The sequence below is a fragment of the Eptesicus fuscus genome, chromosome 7, assembly GCF_027574615.1.
Source record: "Eptesicus fuscus isolate TK198812 chromosome 7, DD_ASM_mEF_20220401, whole genome shotgun sequence".
NCBI classification, from domain to species: Eukaryota; Metazoa; Chordata; class Mammalia; order Chiroptera; family Vespertilionidae; genus Eptesicus; species Eptesicus fuscus.
In genome coordinates, this window is record NC_072479.1 from 108,271,646 (window position 1) to 108,290,184 (window position 18,539).

The 18,539-nt window shown below is 49.2% G+C and overlaps 1 protein-coding gene and 1 non-coding gene across 6 annotated transcripts; both read right to left on the reverse strand.

Moving 5' to 3' along the window:
- Nucleotides 1-129: 129 nt before the first annotated feature.
- Nucleotides 130-237, reverse strand: LOC114227756 (U6 spliceosomal RNA). Its single transcript, XR_003613825.2, has one exon. It is a non-coding gene; the product is annotated as a U6 spliceosomal RNA (small nuclear RNA).
- Nucleotides 238-5,092: 4,855 nt separating this feature from the next.
- On the reverse strand, nt 5,093-14,368 carry RABL2B (RAB, member of RAS oncogene family like 2B). 5 transcript variants are annotated; one of them, XM_054719688.1, is made up of 9 exons: nt 14,026-14,368; nt 13,437-13,579; nt 10,334-10,363; nt 9,283-9,362; nt 8,580-8,659; nt 6,601-6,712; nt 6,274-6,371; nt 5,874-5,957; nt 5,093-5,661 (listed from the first exon to the last, which is right to left on the reverse strand). In XM_054719688.1, exons 2-9 carry the CDS (start codon nt 13,541-13,543, stop codon nt 5,581-5,583), a joined length of 672 nt encoding a protein of 223 aa, XP_054575663.1. In that variant the 5' UTR covers nt 13,544-13,579; nt 14,026-14,368; the 3' UTR covers nt 5,093-5,580. The 5 variants fall into 5 exon arrangements, with proteins under 5 accessions (XP_054575663.1, XP_008153663.3, XP_054575665.1 ...); XM_008155441.3 differs by having other exon boundaries at nt 13,923-14,039; XM_054719690.1 differs by lacking the exons at nt 9,283-9,362; nt 10,334-10,363; nt 14,026-14,368 and having other exon boundaries at nt 13,437-13,495.
- Between the last annotated feature and the right edge of the window lie 4,171 nt (nt 14,369-18,539).

An 18,539-nucleotide genomic window follows, 5' to 3' on the forward strand; every position in this document is an offset into this window, starting at 1 on the left:
TCCAAGAGCTGACCCCACTGTCCAAAGGCTGGTGAAACCTTCACTCCCGTGGGCAGAAAAGAAAGATGAATAAGTAAATAAATAAATATTTCTCTAAGAAGAGATGTTTTCTGGACTTTTCTTTTTTTTTTAAATATGGAACGCTTCACAAATTTGCGTGTCATCTTTTGCGCAGGGGCCATGCTAATCTTCTCTGTATCGTTCCAATTTTAGTATATGTGCTGCCGAAGCGAGCACTGGACTTTTTCTTTTTTTAAAAAATAATTTTTATTTCTCAAAAAACATCTATTTTTATTTTAAAAGCAGAACATTTAATTATAAAATATTCATAGAAAAATAAAATAAAATATTCATAAAATTGTGTTTCTCAAAGTGTGGGATGTCAAAGTGTGTGGACCACATAAAATAGAATCACCTAATGGTACATGTTAAAAATGAGCTTTGCCGGGTTGGTGTGTGTCAGTGGTTGTGGTACAGAATTTACCAGGTGACCGAAAAATACACAGGGTGTACTCAGAGGTCCAGGATAAACCCATTTCTTTTCAGATGTTTCACATGTACTAGTACAGTGACTCAGGGGGTCAGTTCTCCAAATCCTGAGTAAGCCAATATAGAGGAAGCTTTCTCTTTACACCTTTTGGTTTCTTTGTTTTCTATCTTTGTTTATGGCCCCTTTGTAAATTGGGAGTAATTAAGAAAACAGGTCTTGCTAGACCAGATTAAGAAAGGGGCAGTGACTTAATTATAGGCTATCAAGAATGTACACTAGGTTACTGGCACAGATTCAGATTGCTAGCCTCCCCCCCAAATGTCTTATATTCCCCATCAGTTGAACTTCTACACTAATAAAAGAGAAACGTGCAAATTAACTGTCACTCTGCTATGCCCACCAGCCATGCCCACCAGCCAATCAGGAGCGAGTATGCAAATTAACCCAACCAAGATGGCGACTGGACACAGAGCTGGAGCAAGCAGGAGGCTTGGGTTGCCTGGTGATGGAGGAAGCCAAGCTTCCTGCCCGCCCTGGCCTCTGCTCAAGGCTACAAAGTTTTAATTATAGAAGATAAATTCTAGATACTTGCTTCCAGCAGGCCTTGGCCTTCGCTCAAGGAGGTGTTGGAAAAAGAAAAAGAGGGGCTGGGACCTTGGGTCGCCGGGGGGTGATCAGGCCAGGATGGAATGGCAGGGGCTATTGGGGGTAAGCAGACCAGTGGGGGGGGGCAGTTGGGGGTGAGCAGGCTGGCAAGGGTGGGCATTTGGGGGTGAGCAGGCCAGCGAGGGGGGGGGGGCGGGCAGTTGGAGGCGAGCAGGCCGGCAGACAGAGTGGTTAGGGGCAATCAGGCAGGTAGGCAGGCAGGTGAGCGGCTGCCGCCAGCAGTCCCGGATTGTGAGAGGGATGTCTGACTGCCAGTTTAGGCCTGATCCCTGTAAACCGGCAGTAGGACATCCTTCACGGGGTCCCAGATTGGAGAGGGTGCAGGCCAGGCTGAGGAACACCCCCCTCCCCCCCACCCCCCCCTGCACAAATTTCGTGCACCGGCCACTAGTCAACCTATAAACCAGGAGATCACGGTTCCATTCCAGTCAGGGCACATGCCTGGGTTGAAGGCTCAATCACTCACCAGTAGCGGGTGTGCAGGAGTGCAGGAGGCATCTGACCAATAATTCTCTCTCATCGTTGATGTCTCTATCTCTCTCCCTCTCCCTTTCTCTCTGAAATATATATATAAGGTATGTATTTTTTTAAAGGGCCTTATCATGAATTTTGTATAAGAATCTCTCAGAATACGAAAGACTTTGGTGGGGGCTCATTTAGTTTAACAGGATTTTGGTTGTATTTGCCTTTTTTTTTACTGGAAATCTCCCTTTTAGGTATAGACTGTATCAGTGCTTGCTAAGAGTCCAACACTTACAAATTTCTACTATTATCTTTGGATTCCTTTTGTTTGGGGTTCTCTGCGCTTCCTGGACTTGTAAGTCTATTTCTTTCCCCAGGTGGGGGAAGTTTTCTGTCATTATTTCTTCAAATAGGTTTTCAGTATCTTGCTCTCTCTCTTCTTCTGGCACCCCCATAATTTGGATGTTGGTACGCTTGAAGTTGTCCCAGAGGCTCCTTATACTATCTTCATGTTTTTGGATTATTTTTTCTTTTTGCTTTTCCGGTTGGGTGTTTTTTGCTCCTTTGTATTTCAAATCTTTGACTTGATTCTTGTGATCCTTTAGTTTGCTGTTGGATCTCTGTATATTATTTTTTATTTCAGTCAGTGTACGCTTAATTTCTAGTTGGTCTTTTTTTCATATCCTTGAGGGTCTTGCTAAATTTATCGGCCTGTTCTAGAAAATTCTTGAAAAACCTTATAAACGTGGTTTTGAACTCTATATCCAGTTGTTTGCTTTCCTCCATTTTTCTTTTTTTTTTGTTTTTCTTTTCTTTTCTTTTATTGGTTTTTTACAGAGAGGAAGGGAGAGGGATAGAGAGCTAGAAACATCGATGAGAGAGAAACATCGACCAGCTGCCTCCTGCACACCCCCTACTGGGGATGCGCCCGCAACCAATGTACATGCCCTTGACCGGAATCGAACCTGGGACCCTTCAGTCCACAGGCCGACGCTCTATCCACTGAGCCAAACCGGTTTTGGCTCCTCCATTTCTTTCATTTGTGATCTGTTTCTTTGTCTCTGCATTTTGGCTGCTTCCCTGAGTTGGTAGAGTGGCTTTGTGTGCTAGGTGTCCTATAGGGTCCAGTGGCTCAGCTTCCTGAGTTACCTGAGGTGGACACTCTTGGTGCACCCCTTTGTGAGCTGTGTGCACAGTGTTGTTGTAGTTAAGCCTTGATTGTTGTTGGTATCACTGGAAGGAATTGACCTCCAGGCCACTTGGCTGTGAGGATCAGCTGTGTCTATGATGGGAGAACTCCTGTGCTGGAGACACCCTTATGAGACAAGACTTGCTTCAGTGAGGCTTTGGTGCTCACTGAGTCTGCCCCTTGAGTGTGTCCCTTATGCCTCTGAGGAGTTGTAATCTGGATGGTCCTACTCTGACCCCTGGATACACTGGCTCTTGGATCTCCCAGGAGGTGCTAATTTAGCCTCTGCCTGCGGCCACCCAGCAGGAGCTACAGAGAGATCTGCAGATTCCTCTTCTTTGTTTGGGTTTTGGAGGTGCCCAGATGAGGCGCAGCTGTGAAGCAATGAAAGATACTGTGGGGCCTTGGGCCTTTTTTTAGATGTTCTGGGTCTCTCTGACTCAGCTGCAGTTTGATAGGTAAGTTTAGATTTCAAAGGACCAGGCCACTCATATGCAAAAGCCTCTGAGTACAGTTTGGATGGGGCGGAGTCTCAGGGTGGAGCAAACAGCAATGGCTTCCAGTCAGCCCTGCCCTAAGAGGCCCCCAGGTCTCAGTGTGCTTTTCTCTTCCCTTCTAGTTGTAGAATTTCCACTTAGCCAGCCTTCCTGGGGTTCTGGATGGTGTCCATTTTGTCTTTTAGTTGTACTTTTGAAGTGGTTGTGGGAGGCGGCAAGTTCAGGTATTTACCTATCCCACCATCTTGGTTTCTCTCGTATTATTCCATTTATGTTAAATGTCCAGAATTGATAAATCCATTGAGACAGATACAGACTAGTATTTGCCAGGGGCTGAAGGAGAAATGGCTTAATGAGTAAAGGGTTTTACTTTCAAGAGATGGAAATGTTTTAGAACTGGAGGTAAGAGTTGTGCAACATTGTAACTGTATAAATGGCACTGTATTATTTACTTTAAAATGGTTTTGTTACGTAAATTCCACTTCAATAAATTACCAAAAAAATTTCCAGGGTGGCGTTTCTTGCATCAGTCAAGAGAGAATGAACTTTACAAAGCAGGTGGATCTGAGCAATAGAAGGGAGTGGCATGGATGTTGCTGGCACCCTGCTGAACGATTGCTTTGTGTTGGTGGGTAACTCGGAGCTGCTGTGCTTGCCCCAGGGGCTATGAGCCACCTCTCCACCCCCTGTTCCCATGGCTGACTGGACAAAACCCTGGTCTCACGTGGGACCTGTGGGGCAGCTTGTCCTGCAGAGCATCCCTGAGTGGGTAGGGTGGGGAGATGAAAGCTGGCCCTGCTGAGCCCACACTGCTCAGCTTCTGCTTCTGCTCCTGCCCTGCTCCAGCCCACTGCTTTTCTGAGAGAACTGCCCCAGTAAGTTAGTGAAGAAGAGGTGGCTCTTCAGGCTGCCTCAAAGGACCCTGATGCTCAATGGTTATGTAAAACCAGTATCAATGGTGAGCCTTAGGGTATTTGAGTTACACCTCAATAAAGCCATTACATTTAAAAAATACTTGTTATTTACAGTAACTCAAAGGTGTTTTGTTTTTATTTTTAAAAAAATATATTTTATTGATTTTTTTACAGAGAGGAAGGGAGAGGGATAGAGTTAGAAACATTGATCAGCTGCCTCCTGCACACCTCCTACTGGGGATGTGCCTGCAACCAAGGTATATGCCCTTGACCGGAATCGAACCTGGGACCCTTCAGTCCGCAGGCTGACGCTCTATCCACCGAGCCAAACCGGCTAGGGCAGTGGTCGGCAAACTCATTAGTCAACAGAGCCAAATATCAACAGTACGATTGAAATTTCTTTTGAGAGCCAAATTTTTTAAACTTTTCTAATGCCACTTCTTCAAAATAAACTCGCCCAGGCCGTGGTATTTTGTGGAAGAGCCACACTCAAGGGGCCAAAGAGCGGCATGTGGCTCTCGAGTCACAGTTTGCCGACCACAGGGCTAGGGCATGTTTTTATTGTTTTTAAAAGAGCACCTCACCGGGTAACACATTCCTGCAAATCCCTGGTCAGCTTTAATCTCTTAAATTGAAATCATAGTAAGCATCTGTAACTTAGAGGGGAAAAGTTTGTTCTTGCCCCCTCCCACCCCCAAACTCATTCTTTTTAAAACACTCAATGGCAATGAGTGGTCTCTATCCCAGCAAGTCGAGAGTTAACCTGGGTGACTCCAGACATCAGGGCAGTCTCCTGCATTAAGGTGGTTGGAGACCTGCAAATTCTTTCACGCTGTTGGCCCAGTGAAATCCAGACCCACAAAACACGCATGTGTTCAATGGTTATGTAATTCAACCTTTACTGTAAAAGGAAAACAGAATAAATAAATACAGTAGAAATGACGTACAAGATGATCACTAAGCACATCAGTGAGCCACAGGCACTGGAGAGAAGGGCATGTCTGTGCTCTGGCTGCCCGGGGAACCACGTCCCACCGCTGCTTGGAATGGGAATGAATGCCTCATGCTGAAGTCGGGCTTTTAACTATTCTGGGAGACAAAAAACCCACCTAAATTTCCTTTTATTTAAGAGACACACGAAGCAGGTTCCCAGATTCTCTTCTCTGTCCAACCCTAGAGGGGGACTGATCCTCAATCCTGGGCGGGGTCTGGAGTGGACGGACCTCCATGTGTCAGGGAGTTGCTGGTGCTGCCCTGTCCCTGTCCTTTAGCACAGGGGATGGCTGTAGAGGGTTGGGTGTGGAAGGCCATGAAGTTTCTCAGTTCAGAGCCGGAGCTGTGAGGGGAGAGGCATCCTCGGGCTCAGGAGGGAGGCAGGCTCTTGGGGCTGCCACGCTGCTCTTGGTCTAGCTGGTCCTCCTCTTTCTGCTCCAAATCAATGTTCTGTGGACAAGGTTTCAGGTGAGGCCTGGCCCTATGCTTGCCCGCCTGCGGCGATACGTCCAGGGCGGTGCACATGCCAGCAGGTGCTGCCTGCAAGAGCCACTCTGTTGGCTTATGCTCGACACCCTCTGAAAAGAAGCTGTTTTGGGACCCCCCCCCCCCGGCCCCCCCCCCCCCCCCCGCCCACACACACACACTGAGGCCTGACCTACCTCAAGCTCCTGCAAAACCTCATCCATGAAGTCCTGGGAATTCTGCTTGTAGGACACAGCTAATCGAATTGCGTCGTTAAAGAGCTGGGGGAGGTGGGGAGGAAGGGAAACACGGCCATGGGTGCCAGTGACCTGGGCTCCTCCTGCCTTGGCCCCACTGGCCTGGTCTTAAGTGCACACAACACTGCACCCTCAATATCAGCAAAGTCACCCCTTAATTCACTTTCTTCCCATCAGCCTGACTCCACCCATGGGCCATGGGCCCATCAGCTCCCCTGTGTCAGTGCCCACAGGGACCCCTACCTGTCAGTCCCAGGGCCTGCCCCCTCTGCCAGCCCTTCTCTTGTGGTTTCCCTGTCCTTCACCACCTGGCTGTCTGACCTCTGCAGACCAGTATTACCTTCACCACGTTGGTGCCGTCAGCAGCTGAGACAAAGTACAGGGGTAGGGAGAACTTCCTGGCAAAATTGAAGCTTTTTTGGGTCACCTTTATGTCAGCTGTAGAGAGAAGGTAGGAGACAGGCCTGTACATCCAGGGAAAGAGAGGGGTTTGCAGGGTGGGTAACCGGCAGCCCCATTCCAGAAAGTGGGCTCTTTACTGGGAAGGGAGTGAGGGCCTACAACCAATGGCTGCATCTCGGGAAGGATGAATCATTGAAGGCTCATGGCACCAGAAAACCGGAAGAAACCCGTAAACTGCTGACCCCAGACCCAGGGGTGGCCCTACCATCGATTTTATTGGCCACCACGACACACGGGATCTCTGGTCTGAACTCCCGAAGCTCTGTGTACCAGGTGCCCAGGTTCTTATAGGTGACTTTCCTCTGCACATCGAACACCTGCAATAAGCAGAGAAGGTAGCTCTGGGTGTGTCAAGTCTCCATACGCCACCCAGGCAACTCGCCCACACGGGCAATGAGCTTGGTGCACACCACAGGCTTGGGAACTGGGACTGGGCCCCCGCTGAGCTGCAGTCACTCTGACCAGAGGCTGCACCTGTGCCCGCCCTTCTCAGGAAAGCCCCCAGAATAAAAGTGGGTTTAAAAATCTTAATTTTTTTCCATCTTGTCACCTCATTTATTTACCTATTTTAACTAAGTTGTTTCGTCTTACTAATCAATAGTTTGTTAAAAACTGTAAACTTTTTCCGGAGTCTATTATTTTTATTGCTTAAACTGTTTTAAAATTCCTTTGTAATAATTTAAAATGTTTCCAGAAGTTCACTTTAGCTACTATTATTTACTTTAAACTCTAAGCCTTTGTTTAACCTTCTGTTCACTTTGTATTGCAAACTTTTAAAAGGTAATTTTTACATTTTATTATTTTGTAGCTTGTAATTTTATTAACTTTTTGAAACTTGTAGCTTGTACCTACTTTAAAATACCAGCAGGAAGTGTGAGCACCTTGGATTTGCCCTAATGCCTCTAGTTGCTGTGCAGGGACCCTCAACCCCCTCAGAGGCCAGCCTCCTGCTTCCAAGCTGTCTTCTGGAATAAACTCACTGCCCAAACCACCCCACACAACAGGGATGTGATGATAAGCCTGTCTCCTGCTGGAATGGCTGCTATTACTTCTAGATGGCCCAGCCTTTCGTGGGAGCTGCATGGACCAGGACCAGGCCTTGCGTGCACGTGGCAGGTGTGGATCAGCAGCTGTCACATTCGAGACAGCAGGAGGTCCACCGGGGAGGCTCATCCATGGTTCTCCCAGGACCAATGCCAACAAGTGACCAGGTTGTCTTGAAGTCCCAATATAGACTTCTTGTAAAGCATTCTTGTGACAAAACTCCTGGAATCTGCTTCATACCAGGCTGCCTCCTGTGATCACCATCCAACAGTCACCTTTGCCCAGATCTGGTTTCTGGAGCTTCCTCTCCTCGTTGAGGGAGCCGAGGAGCCAGCTGGGATGAGGAGCCCTCGCATCAGAGGTTCAAGGTAAGGGTGGAACCCCAGCTCCCTCTGGGACTCTGGGACCCCCTTGTGGTCATCAGAAATAGGTGCTTTCTACCTGCCAGGCCGTGCAGCAGGAGGGACTGAAGGCCAAGCCTCAGAAGAGGGTCCAAGAGGAGCCCATGGGGGTGTGTCAGAGGCCGGAGGAGGTCACTCACAGAGAGAAAAGAGAAGTGAGCTCTGAGCACCAAGGGCCATCCATGGCTGAACTAAGGCAGAGAGGGACCCGCCTTCCCAGCTCTCCAGGGTCATGTGTGACGCTTGGCATGACACTGCCCTCACTGCCTCACCTTGCCACCCTCTTCTGTCCCCTTGCAGACACTAGCTAAAATTCTGGAAAATTTCAAGGGCTTTTGTCCTTAAGGGAGAGTAGGGCCTGAGCATTGAGCCAGAGTTCATGGGCAGGTCCTGAAGGACAGTGGCTCACAGGCTGACACAAATCTCTCATGTCCTGGCTCTTCCCAGTGCTGTTTCTTGTCCTGCTGTGACACTATGACCCCAGCCCAGGCTGCAGGGATCACCTCGTGAGACTGTTCTAGTCAGCGAGATGAAGGCTGGGAGGGAGAGGAAGGGGCTGGTTTGGGAGGGAAAGCCCCCTGAGAACTGCATTCCTTTCAGCGTCTGTCCTTAGTGATCACCACCAGGGATGGTAATGGGAGACCTCAGGAGCCCCCTGAGTATTGCTGGGCCCCTTGCCCCTCACCCCTCAGGCTAGACTTGCCCAGAGTCTTCGCCCACCTCCCAACAGGTCTCGTACCATGATGCAGGCGTGGGCCTTGTGGTAGTAGGAGGCGTGCATACTCTGGAATCGCTCCTGGCCCGCTGTGTCCCAAAAGTCTGCAATATGAACACAGCTCTGACTGCCTGACAGGCTGGAGGGCAGGGACCCTGAGCACTCCACGCAGGTGTCTGCGCCGAAAGCACAGGGACATGGAGTCCACCCAGCTCCCTGTGGTGCTGTCAGGACCCAGGGAGCCTGGCTGAGCTGAGAGGCCTGTGCACACCTGTGTGGGGGGGTGGATGAGAGGAGGAAAAGGGCCAGGAGGATGGAGAATGCAGACAGGAAGCCCCAAGAAGGAGAAGCTCCCTCCCACCCCCATATCCCCCTGTGTGGTGACTGCAAATGGTGAACACAGTCAGGCAGGATGTTGGACCTGGCCAAGGGAAGGCTGTCACCTCACGGTAAGTCCGAGGCCTTTGTGGAGGAGAATTTTCAGACCATGTTGTTATTTCTGGACGCTGGCTCCATCAGAACAGCAGGTCAGAGCACTGGAACTGAGCCCCTGCATCTTCCTCTCTTCGCAGGCCTCCAGGCTCTCAGTGGGTGGCCTTCCTGCCACCCCTCACCTGCATCCCTGCTGGGGTCTCATTTCCTCCCGCTGCACTCTCTCCCTCAGACCTTGTCTCCCCCCTCTACCCCCGACCCCCTGCCTGAGAGTTGGAGTAATTGTGCTGCTCACCCACAAGAACGGTCTTGCCATCCACAGTGGCTGTGTGCTTATACAGGGTCAGGGCGTACGTGGATAGCTGCTGGGGCTGACTGTGGTCAGGTTAAGGAGCAAAGGTGAACAAAAAGGGGAGAGGTTGGTGTGACAGAATGGGCCCTCTCTCTCCTTTTCTTTCTGGCATTATTTCGGTTTTAAATGGAATGAATCAGTCTCAGGTATCTCTGGCACAAGCTCCATGGGCGTGGATGAGTGGGAGAGCCTGGCAGCGTGCCCTGGCCACCTGGGTCTGAGGGGAGCCCTGGAACGGAATTTTACTGATCGGTGTCATAAGCAGCTTCACGTGTTTGGAAAATGCAATTTTAGCAATATGAGCGTTTCAGGGAAGAAAGCCACCACAAGCCAGACAGCTGACCAGCTGTGAACTGTAGTTGGCCTGTGTGTGAAACCCCAACAGGACCCCTGGGGGTAACCCTTCCTGAAGCAGCAAGACATGGGTGGTGACCCCTGGGACGCAGGACATACAAGTAGGTGGGTGTAAGGGAGACCTGATGGAAGGTGAGGCAAGAAACACCCCAACTCCCCGATGGCTACGGCCTCCTCTCACCCACAGTTCCCAGTGGGTTCACCTGGGAAGCTTTGTAAACTATGCTGGTTGCCAGGCAGGTCTCACTCCCAACCTGCAGCGTGAACAATTCATGGGGAGAGGGTGGGGATGGCAGCTCATACTTCATAGAGCTCATTCACACCAGAGAATAGTTAAATATCAGGAGCCCAAGCTTTGAGGTCAGAGAGGTAAAGTGATTTGCACAGGGATGCAGGCCTTTGGCAGGCACTATTAGCCACTCTACCGCCCTCCTAATATATAGCAAATCCAAATACCAGTAAGGCCTAAAATACGCAGCATCGACTGCGTGTGATGCCACATGGGCCAGTGAGAAACCAGCGGGAGTGATACGTGTGCATTCTCCCACCTACCCCTCGTCCTTGGACCTTGGGGCAAGGGGTGGGCTGGCAGGAGGTGGGAAGGCTGGGCAACAGGAGCATTTCAAACCTTGAAGGATACAATCCATCCATGAGAAATCTCTCCATGAGTCTGTAAGGAGAACGTGCACGGTGGTCAGGCACATCCCCCCGGGGGTCACCAGCTGAAGTCACCTGTGGCCCCTCCCATTCAATCCTCAGCCACACAGGTTCCCTTTAAGGATGATGCCCAGGACCTCCCTCTTCCTGACTCCCCTGAAGTTGCCGGCATGCACAGCTGTTCTGCCCACGGGCAGGCACCACAGCAGCTGATCAGCAACACTAGTTGAAAAGTAAAGACCCATCACCTGAGCTCTGCGGTATGTCTATGCTGGAGATCTGTGTGGACCATAGTCAACTCAATAGATCTAAAACTGAACTTGTTTAACCCACCTAACTCTGATCCGGCCGAGGGACCTAGTTAGTGCCATCCCTCCTTCTTCACGCCTGGAACCTGGGACTTGCATGACTAACCTCCATGACCTAACAGCTCACGCTGCTGTGTGCACCAGCCCTGTGAGGCTTGGAGATCCACTATCTCCACCTCTGCACTGTGGACACCGCAGTCACCCCTGTGTTATGAATGGGAAACCTGAGGCCAGGAAGGCTGTGCCCCCAGCCTGAAACCTGTTTCCCCCACATTCTGCAGGTCTTCCAGGCTTTGGTCAAAGGTCACCTGAGCAATGAGACCTTCCCCGATGATCATATTTATGACAAGCAGGTAAGTTCTATCTCAACTTGCAGTGCCTCGCTGCCCCGCAGGTAGCACCAACGGAAACATACATATTTTACTTAGGATATCTCTCAGATAGAGCAGAATGCACATGGAAGCACTTTTTGAATTTCTAGTTTATTTCTGCATCCCCAGGGCCTAGGAAAAAAAAACATTTAGACTATAACCACTGTCCAAACACCATGGCAAACTGTAGCCATGCCCTCACCCCCACAAGCAAAGACTGAGTGAGGAGCTGAGCAGACTTTCATGCTTTTGAGACTGTAACTAGTGTCCAACAAGGCCAGGTAGAGAGTGGACTCCTTCCCTACAGATGGTAACGAGGCTCCCTCGCCCCATAGTGTCAGCTGAGATCCCACAGTCAAAGGTGGTGGGTGGGGGTGGCGCGGCCCCTCCTCCTTCCCCAGTGAAGAGCACCACAGGAAGACAACTCAGACAGAAGTTTAAATAACACAATATTCAAAATGTCCCAGTTTCAGCAGAAAATCATTCATCATACCAAGAACCAGGAAACCCTCCAACAGAATGCAAAATGAGACACCAAAACTATGACAAGCCAGATGTTGCAATCATCTGACAAGGCTGATAAAGCAACTTCATAAAAATGCACCACTGAGCAAGTGCAGATGTGCTTGAAGTAAATGAAAATGTAGCAAGTCTCAACAATGGACTACTTTTCAGCACAGAAATAGAAGATATAAATAAGGACCCAACACTAGGAAGAATTAACGCCATTAAAATGTCCATACTTCCCAAAGCAATCTATAATGTCAACACAATTCCCATGAAAAGACCAATGGCGCACTTCACAAAATTAGGACAAATAATTCTAAAGTTTATATGGAACCACAAAAGACCCTGAAGAGTCACAGCAATCTTGGGAAAGAAGAACAAAGTTGGAGGAATCACACTACCTGATATAAAACTATACTACAAGGCCATAGTAATCAAAGAAGTATGGTAGTGACATAAAGACATACACACAGATCAATGGAACAGAATAGAGAGCCCAGAAATAAACCCACACTTTTATGGTCAACTAATATTTGACAAAGGAGGCAAAAACATACAATGGGGTAAAAACAGTCTATTCAATAAATGGTGTTGGGAAAACTGGACAGATAATATGCCAAAAAAAAAAGAAAGAAAGGAGACCACCTTCTTATACTGACTTTTGTTTTTGGATATGTCTCCTTGGGCAACAAAAGAAAAAATAAACAAATGGGGTCATATCAGACTAAATGAGAGCTGCACTGGGTGCTGTGGCATGAATTCATGAAGACGGCCTGAAACCAGCAAATCCCCAGAGAATCATTCACAGCTACTCGAGTCCAAGGCCTTGTTAGTCAAAAATAAAGGTGGATAACAACGTGGTTCTGGAGCACCTGGGAGGGAAGATTACACAAGACATTTGTTTGGGGCAGGTCCACCCTCATTTGTGAAGGCAGAAATGGATGTGTGCCCTCGCTAGCCTGAGACAGGTGAGAACTAGGACCACAGCTCCTGGAGAGAAGCTGCCAGAGCCTCCGTTCCAATTTTGTGCACACAGGTGCTGACATCAGTTAAAAAATAAGCCAATCTTGCCCTAGCCAGTTTGGCTCAGTGGATAGAGCATCAGCCTTCGGAGTGCAGGGTCCCAAGTTCAATTCCATTCAAGGGCACATGATGGGGTTTTGGGCTCAATCCCCAGTGGGGGGCATGCAGAAGGCAGCCAATCAATGATGCTCTCTCATTATTGATGTTTCTATCTCTCTCTTTATAACATTTATTTTTTAAAAATTAAGCCAATCTTTATATTGAGCATGCTCAGTCGTCATTTCTACCCACTCTTTGATCTCAGTGAGTCCCTCTAGGTCAGTGGTCGGCAAACTGTGGCTTGCATGACTAATGAGTTTGCTGACCCCTGGACTAGACTAAATGTTACTGTGTAGTTGGAAGCTGTAAGGATTAGGCAATTGTGGCATATTTGTGTGCAAAGAGGTAAAGGGTAGTATATGACCACTCACTGCTCTAGGAGAAAGCATTTTTACCACCTTTACCCAGTCTGTTACTGGTTGTGCTAGTCACACCTGTAATATGTTCCTCTCTGCATCCCCACTTCCTCCAACTTCAGTCTCTCAGTCCACAACCACATACAGGTACACCCCAGTTCTCCCTCTTCACCCTGGACTCCTCCAGTGGTGTCTAGGGTGACCTGCTCCACACTGTGTGCCAGTGCTCATGGAAAAAGCTCAACTTCCTTAGTCCTATGACGTGAGCCTCCACAGGTGCTGATGTGATCCCCTACTCTCCCCATTCCCCCAGTGCACACCTGGGCTCCAGCCAAACGACTCTCATGACTTCCACAGAGAACTCTTCTGAGAGCCTAGACCCACTCTGGGCCCCGCCTTTCTTCCCCAATCTCCCAACATACTTGGACTTGCCCACAGCGCTGTCCCCCAGGCAGATGATCTTCACGTTGTCATCAGCATCATATTTCTCTTGGTCCAGCTCACTGGGGTTTGCTTTGTCCCTGGCCATTGGCCCCTGGCTCAGCTCAGGGGAGGGGGCTCCTATCTGTATGGAAAGGGGAAAGAAGGAGCGAATGAGAGGGGTCCGAGGACACACGTACACCCTTCTCTATTCACCACCACCTGGCCCACACCCGCTGAATCAGCGGGTCGTAATCTCGTACTCCACCATCTCCCAGTGAAGCCGCTCACCACCGCTCCATTTTCCCGGCGCGCCCGCGTGATGCCGCCCGGCCGACCCGAGCGAGGCGCCTGCAACCCCAGCAGCGCACGGAGTGGCCGCCCGCGAACCCTGCGACGGTGGGCCGCTCCTCCGCACCCAGCGGCAAACTCCCTCCCTCAACAAACATCTGGGGGCGGCGGACAAGTCTGGGACCCGCCGCCCGCACCTCTCGGGCCCTGCTCTCCATCCTGGGTGCCCGGGGCGGCCCTGCGGACCCGCACCCCTAGGACCCGCCCGCTCGGACCCGCGGGGCTCACGCTGCGCCGCACCGGCTTCGTACTCGGCCGCGTCCCCACAGCTGCTACGCAACGGCGCTAGGACCTCCGCGAGGGCTGGCCGGTCGACGCCTGAAGGACCCCACGGGGCGCGGCTGCCTAGCGCGGTGCCGGCGGGAGGGGGCGGGCGGCGGGCGGCCTGGGCTTGTGGAGGCCAGAGTCTGGGTCAGCGGACCCGGAACTATATCGGGGCCTCCGCGCTCAGGCTTCCTGGGGTGGCGGGACGGCGGGCCTCAGGCGTGGGGGTAGGACCCCAGGGGAGGCCCCCTGCGGGCGTTGGGACCCTGGTGCGGAGGCTGCCGCTGGGCCCAGGGACACCCGGCTCGGCCACCGCCGTCAGCAAAGTGGTGGAGGGTGGCGCTTAAGGGGCGGGAGGCACGTGACTGGAAAGGTCTAAAGTTTGTAGTTCTCCGGTGGGTGAATTTGAGTTCATTTCTCTATGCGTCGACATTTGTTATTAACCATGAATCGAGACAGCCACGACCGAGTCTGGGTGAGCAGGGAGCCTAGCCCTCCCTCGGCACAGCCGGCAGCGCACCGCCTGCCCAGGTGCATTCATTGATTCTGTCTGCAAGGATCCGTGTGAGGAGGAGGTGTGCGCCAGGCCAGCTATTCCTTCCAGGGACTGAGGCTACCGCGAGAGCAAAGCGGAGGTGCCCTCGAGGAGCTGAGTGCCCTGTGGGCAGGCAGGCGTGAACCAAATGCCTGCACTAATAACGTTCCGGAGGATCCTCTGAAGGAAATGCTCTAGGAGGCGGGAGAAAAGGCATCAGGGCTGGGAAGTCTAGGGGCTGAGCAGAGGCCAACCAGGGGAAAACCCCACACCAAGGCCGTCAGGGCAATAAAGTGTTTTGGAGCTGAAAGGCTCATGAGGCCAGAGTGAAGGAAAGCTAAAGGAAGAGGGGTCTCAGGCGACCTTGGAAAGACAGGAAGGCCACAGCATGCAAAGCCTAGCAGGCCATGATGGGGTGGGGTTGGGATCAGCGGGGGGGAATGTTGATATCTATCCTGAGAGCAAAATGCTCCTTGAAGGGATAAGAGGAGGGGGTCCTGTGAGGAGGCTGCTGCCCAGTGTGGTACTGGGGTGGTGGACTGGAGAGATTTGAGAGGGAAAAGTGCCAGGAGTTGGTTATAGCTTGGATATGGAGGAGGGGGTCCAGGATGGCCCTCTGGATATTTGCAAATACTGCATTTGCTCTTGAGTTACTCAGGGAGAGTGGGTCCCTCACACTCTCGATCTTGCACGCACTGTGCCTCCTACAAGCTGAGAGCTGTCAAAGGACACAGCAAGCTTGGCTTGATGTCTTTGTTGGGCCAGACCCTGCACTGCTCTTTTGTGGGGGCCAGGCCTGGTTCTGGTGGGAGTGCTGGCTGGCCTCTGTCCTGCCTTTCTTACAGATGCCTTCCCCATCCGCCAACACCTCCTGCTGATGTGGATGGCGCTGTGGTTGTTGTATCGCAAATCAGTGAGCCAGACAAGACGCCTTAATGAGCCAATGAGTTAGGGAGTCATCTTTATTTCGTGCAGGTTCAGAGAAGATTACCTCTGTCAAATTCTGAATACCAAAGGAGGAAGCACTCTTTTTTTATATCTTTTCAGGTCCTTGTGGAAGTTATTTTTACAGACAACTTGTAACCTTGAGTACATATCATATCTATATAGACATCTGTAACTTTGGGTACATATCTATACAGACACTTGGCATCAGTATCAGTGTATCAGTCCCTTATGCTAAATGGCTAGCTTGCAAGGTCAGACAATTAAGTTTATTTTTTCTATTATTCAAGCTAAAAAAGCAAGTTATATTTTATAGAATAAGAGACTATCTTATAGAGAAAACCAAGATGGCGGCATAGATAAACACCTAAACTGCTGCCTCGCACAACAATTTCAAAACTACAACTAAAAGACAAAACGGACATCATCCAGAACCATAGGAAGGCTGGCTGAGTGGAAATTCTACAACTAGAAAGAAAGAGAAAAGTGCACTGAGACTCACAGGAGCTGCAGAGGGCAGAGGTGCAGAGGCGTGCGTGGAGAGGGCTGGCAACTGATTGTGCAGCTGGCTTTCTCAAGTGGGAGGGAGATGGAAGCTCCCGACTGCTCTGAACTCCGGTTCCGGGCGAGACTCTGGGGACCCAGACTCATTTGGGGAGAAACTGTACTGTCTGGCAGCGGGCGAGGCTCGAGGGCGGCTTTTTCTCAGAGGTGCTTGTAGCGATTGCCGCGGGACGCTGAGAACCAGGGGCCTCTTGGGGTAGGGCTGACGGGAAGCCATCACTGTTTGTGCCGCCCTGAGATCCTGCCCCACGAAGCCATTGCTGATTGCTCCTCCCTGAGACTCTGCTCCATCCAAGCTGATCACAGAGGCTTTTGCAAGTCTTGTCCCATAAAGGTGTCTCCAGCACAGAAGTTCTCCCATCATAGATACAGCTGATCCTCACAGCCAAGTGGCCTGGAGGTCAATTCCTCCCAGTGATACCAACAACAATCAAGGCTTAACTACAACAACACTGTGCACACAGCTCACAAAGGGGTGCACCAAGAGAGTCCACCTCAGGTAACTGGGGAGGCTGAGCCACTGGGCCATATAGGACACCTAGCACACAAAGCCACTCTATCAATTCCGGGAAGCAGCCAAAATGCAAAGACAAAGAAACAGGTCACAAAATGAAAGAAATGGAGGAAAGCAAATGACTGGATATAGAGTTCAAAACCACGTTTATAAGGTTTTTCAAGAATTTTCTAGAAAAGGCCAATAAATTTAGTGAGACCCTCGAGGATATGAAAAAGGACCAACTAGAAATTAAGCGTACACTGACTGAAATAAAAAATAATATACAGAGATCCAACAGCAGACTAGAGCAGTGATGGGCAACCTTTTGAGCTTGGTGTGTCAAACTTCGCCAAAAAACTGAGCATAACTCGGGTAGTGTGTCACTTTGAGGAAAAAACATTATTTCGCGATATTTATAGTTTAAATAACATAAATGTATAATTGTTATATATAATTGTATTTAATAAACCAAAAACTAAATATTTAACTTACCTGCTTGGTGACTTCTTTGTTCATCTGTCAGTCAGTTTCTTTTGTTGGTCTTGATATTATTTAACTTGTGTGGGGTGCCATGAACTAAGATAAGTGAGGGGGAGGGGGAATTCTTTAACTAACCTGCCTATTAGTGACTTTTTTGTTGCTGAATTTCATTGGCTAAATCTTCAATTGAAGGTTGGTATTTTGTACACTTCAGGCCCAAGCAAGCGCTACTAACTTCATCTGTCAATCTGTTTCTTTTGTTGGTTTTGATATTATTTAACGCTGAGAATAAGGCCTCACAAAAGTATGTAGAGGGAAAAATTGTGAGTAAAGCCATTGCTATATTTTTCCAGGGTGCTAAAAGTGTCTGGTAGTCGGTTCCATGCACTCCAAATTTCCTGTTCGTAGTGGCACTCCTCTTGATTCTCCAAGCGGCACCTTTCCAGATTCTCAAGCTTTGACCTCAAGTCGACAAACACCTGAGCCCAGATACTGTCTTGAAATTCTGCAAGTTGCATCTCCAAATCATCAATTTGCATCCATTGGAAATCATGTAATTCCAAACTACTGTAGACTACTACATCAGGATACTTAATTATTTCATGGTCTGTTCTAGACTTCTAAATTGACTAAATCTATCACTAAACTGGTCAAGTAACGAGTCTAAAACATGCTGGTACTTCATATGCAAGAGTTCCATTTCATTTTGTACAGCTGCACTGGCCTTCTCAAAATACTTTGTTACTCAAGGAAAATATTTATAAGTTTTAGTTTCTACATCTTGCTTGAAAATTTTAACTTTACTTTCAAAAGCTTTTATGTATCCAAACATAACGTCAATACTTTTGCCAAAACCTTCTAACTTTAAGTTCAGTTCATTAATATGAACAGAGAGACATCAGGGTGTTGGACCCACTTATCATCATTAAGCTGAGGAAAGTTTCCCAGATCCTTATCGTCAAGAAATACCTTAATTTCTTCAAAGCACTCCACAAAGCGCTCAAGAACTTTGCCTCAGCTCAGCCATCTTACATTATTGTACATCAGCAGTCCACTGTAGGTGGAATCAATCTCCAGTAAAAGTGCTGAAAATTCTCACTTGTGAAGGGGGCGAGCAGCTATTAACTATTTTTGTAACAACTGACATTGAGTCGTTTAAGTCGGTGAATCCTGCCTTGGCACATAAAGCCTCCTGATGGATAATACAATGAAAAGGCACAATCGGATGTCCAATAGCTTCTGTAAACAATTTGACAAATCCGACTTTTTCCCCCACCATATATGGTGCCCCATCTGTCATCACTGACACAACTTTAGAGATATCAATGCTTAGGTCACGAAATGTTTGTATAACAACCTTACATATTTCGCTTCCTGATTTACTTGTTGACACTGATACTAGCTTTATTAACTCTTCTCTCATTGTGAGACCATCAGAATATCAACCAATAATGGCCAACTGAGCACGTG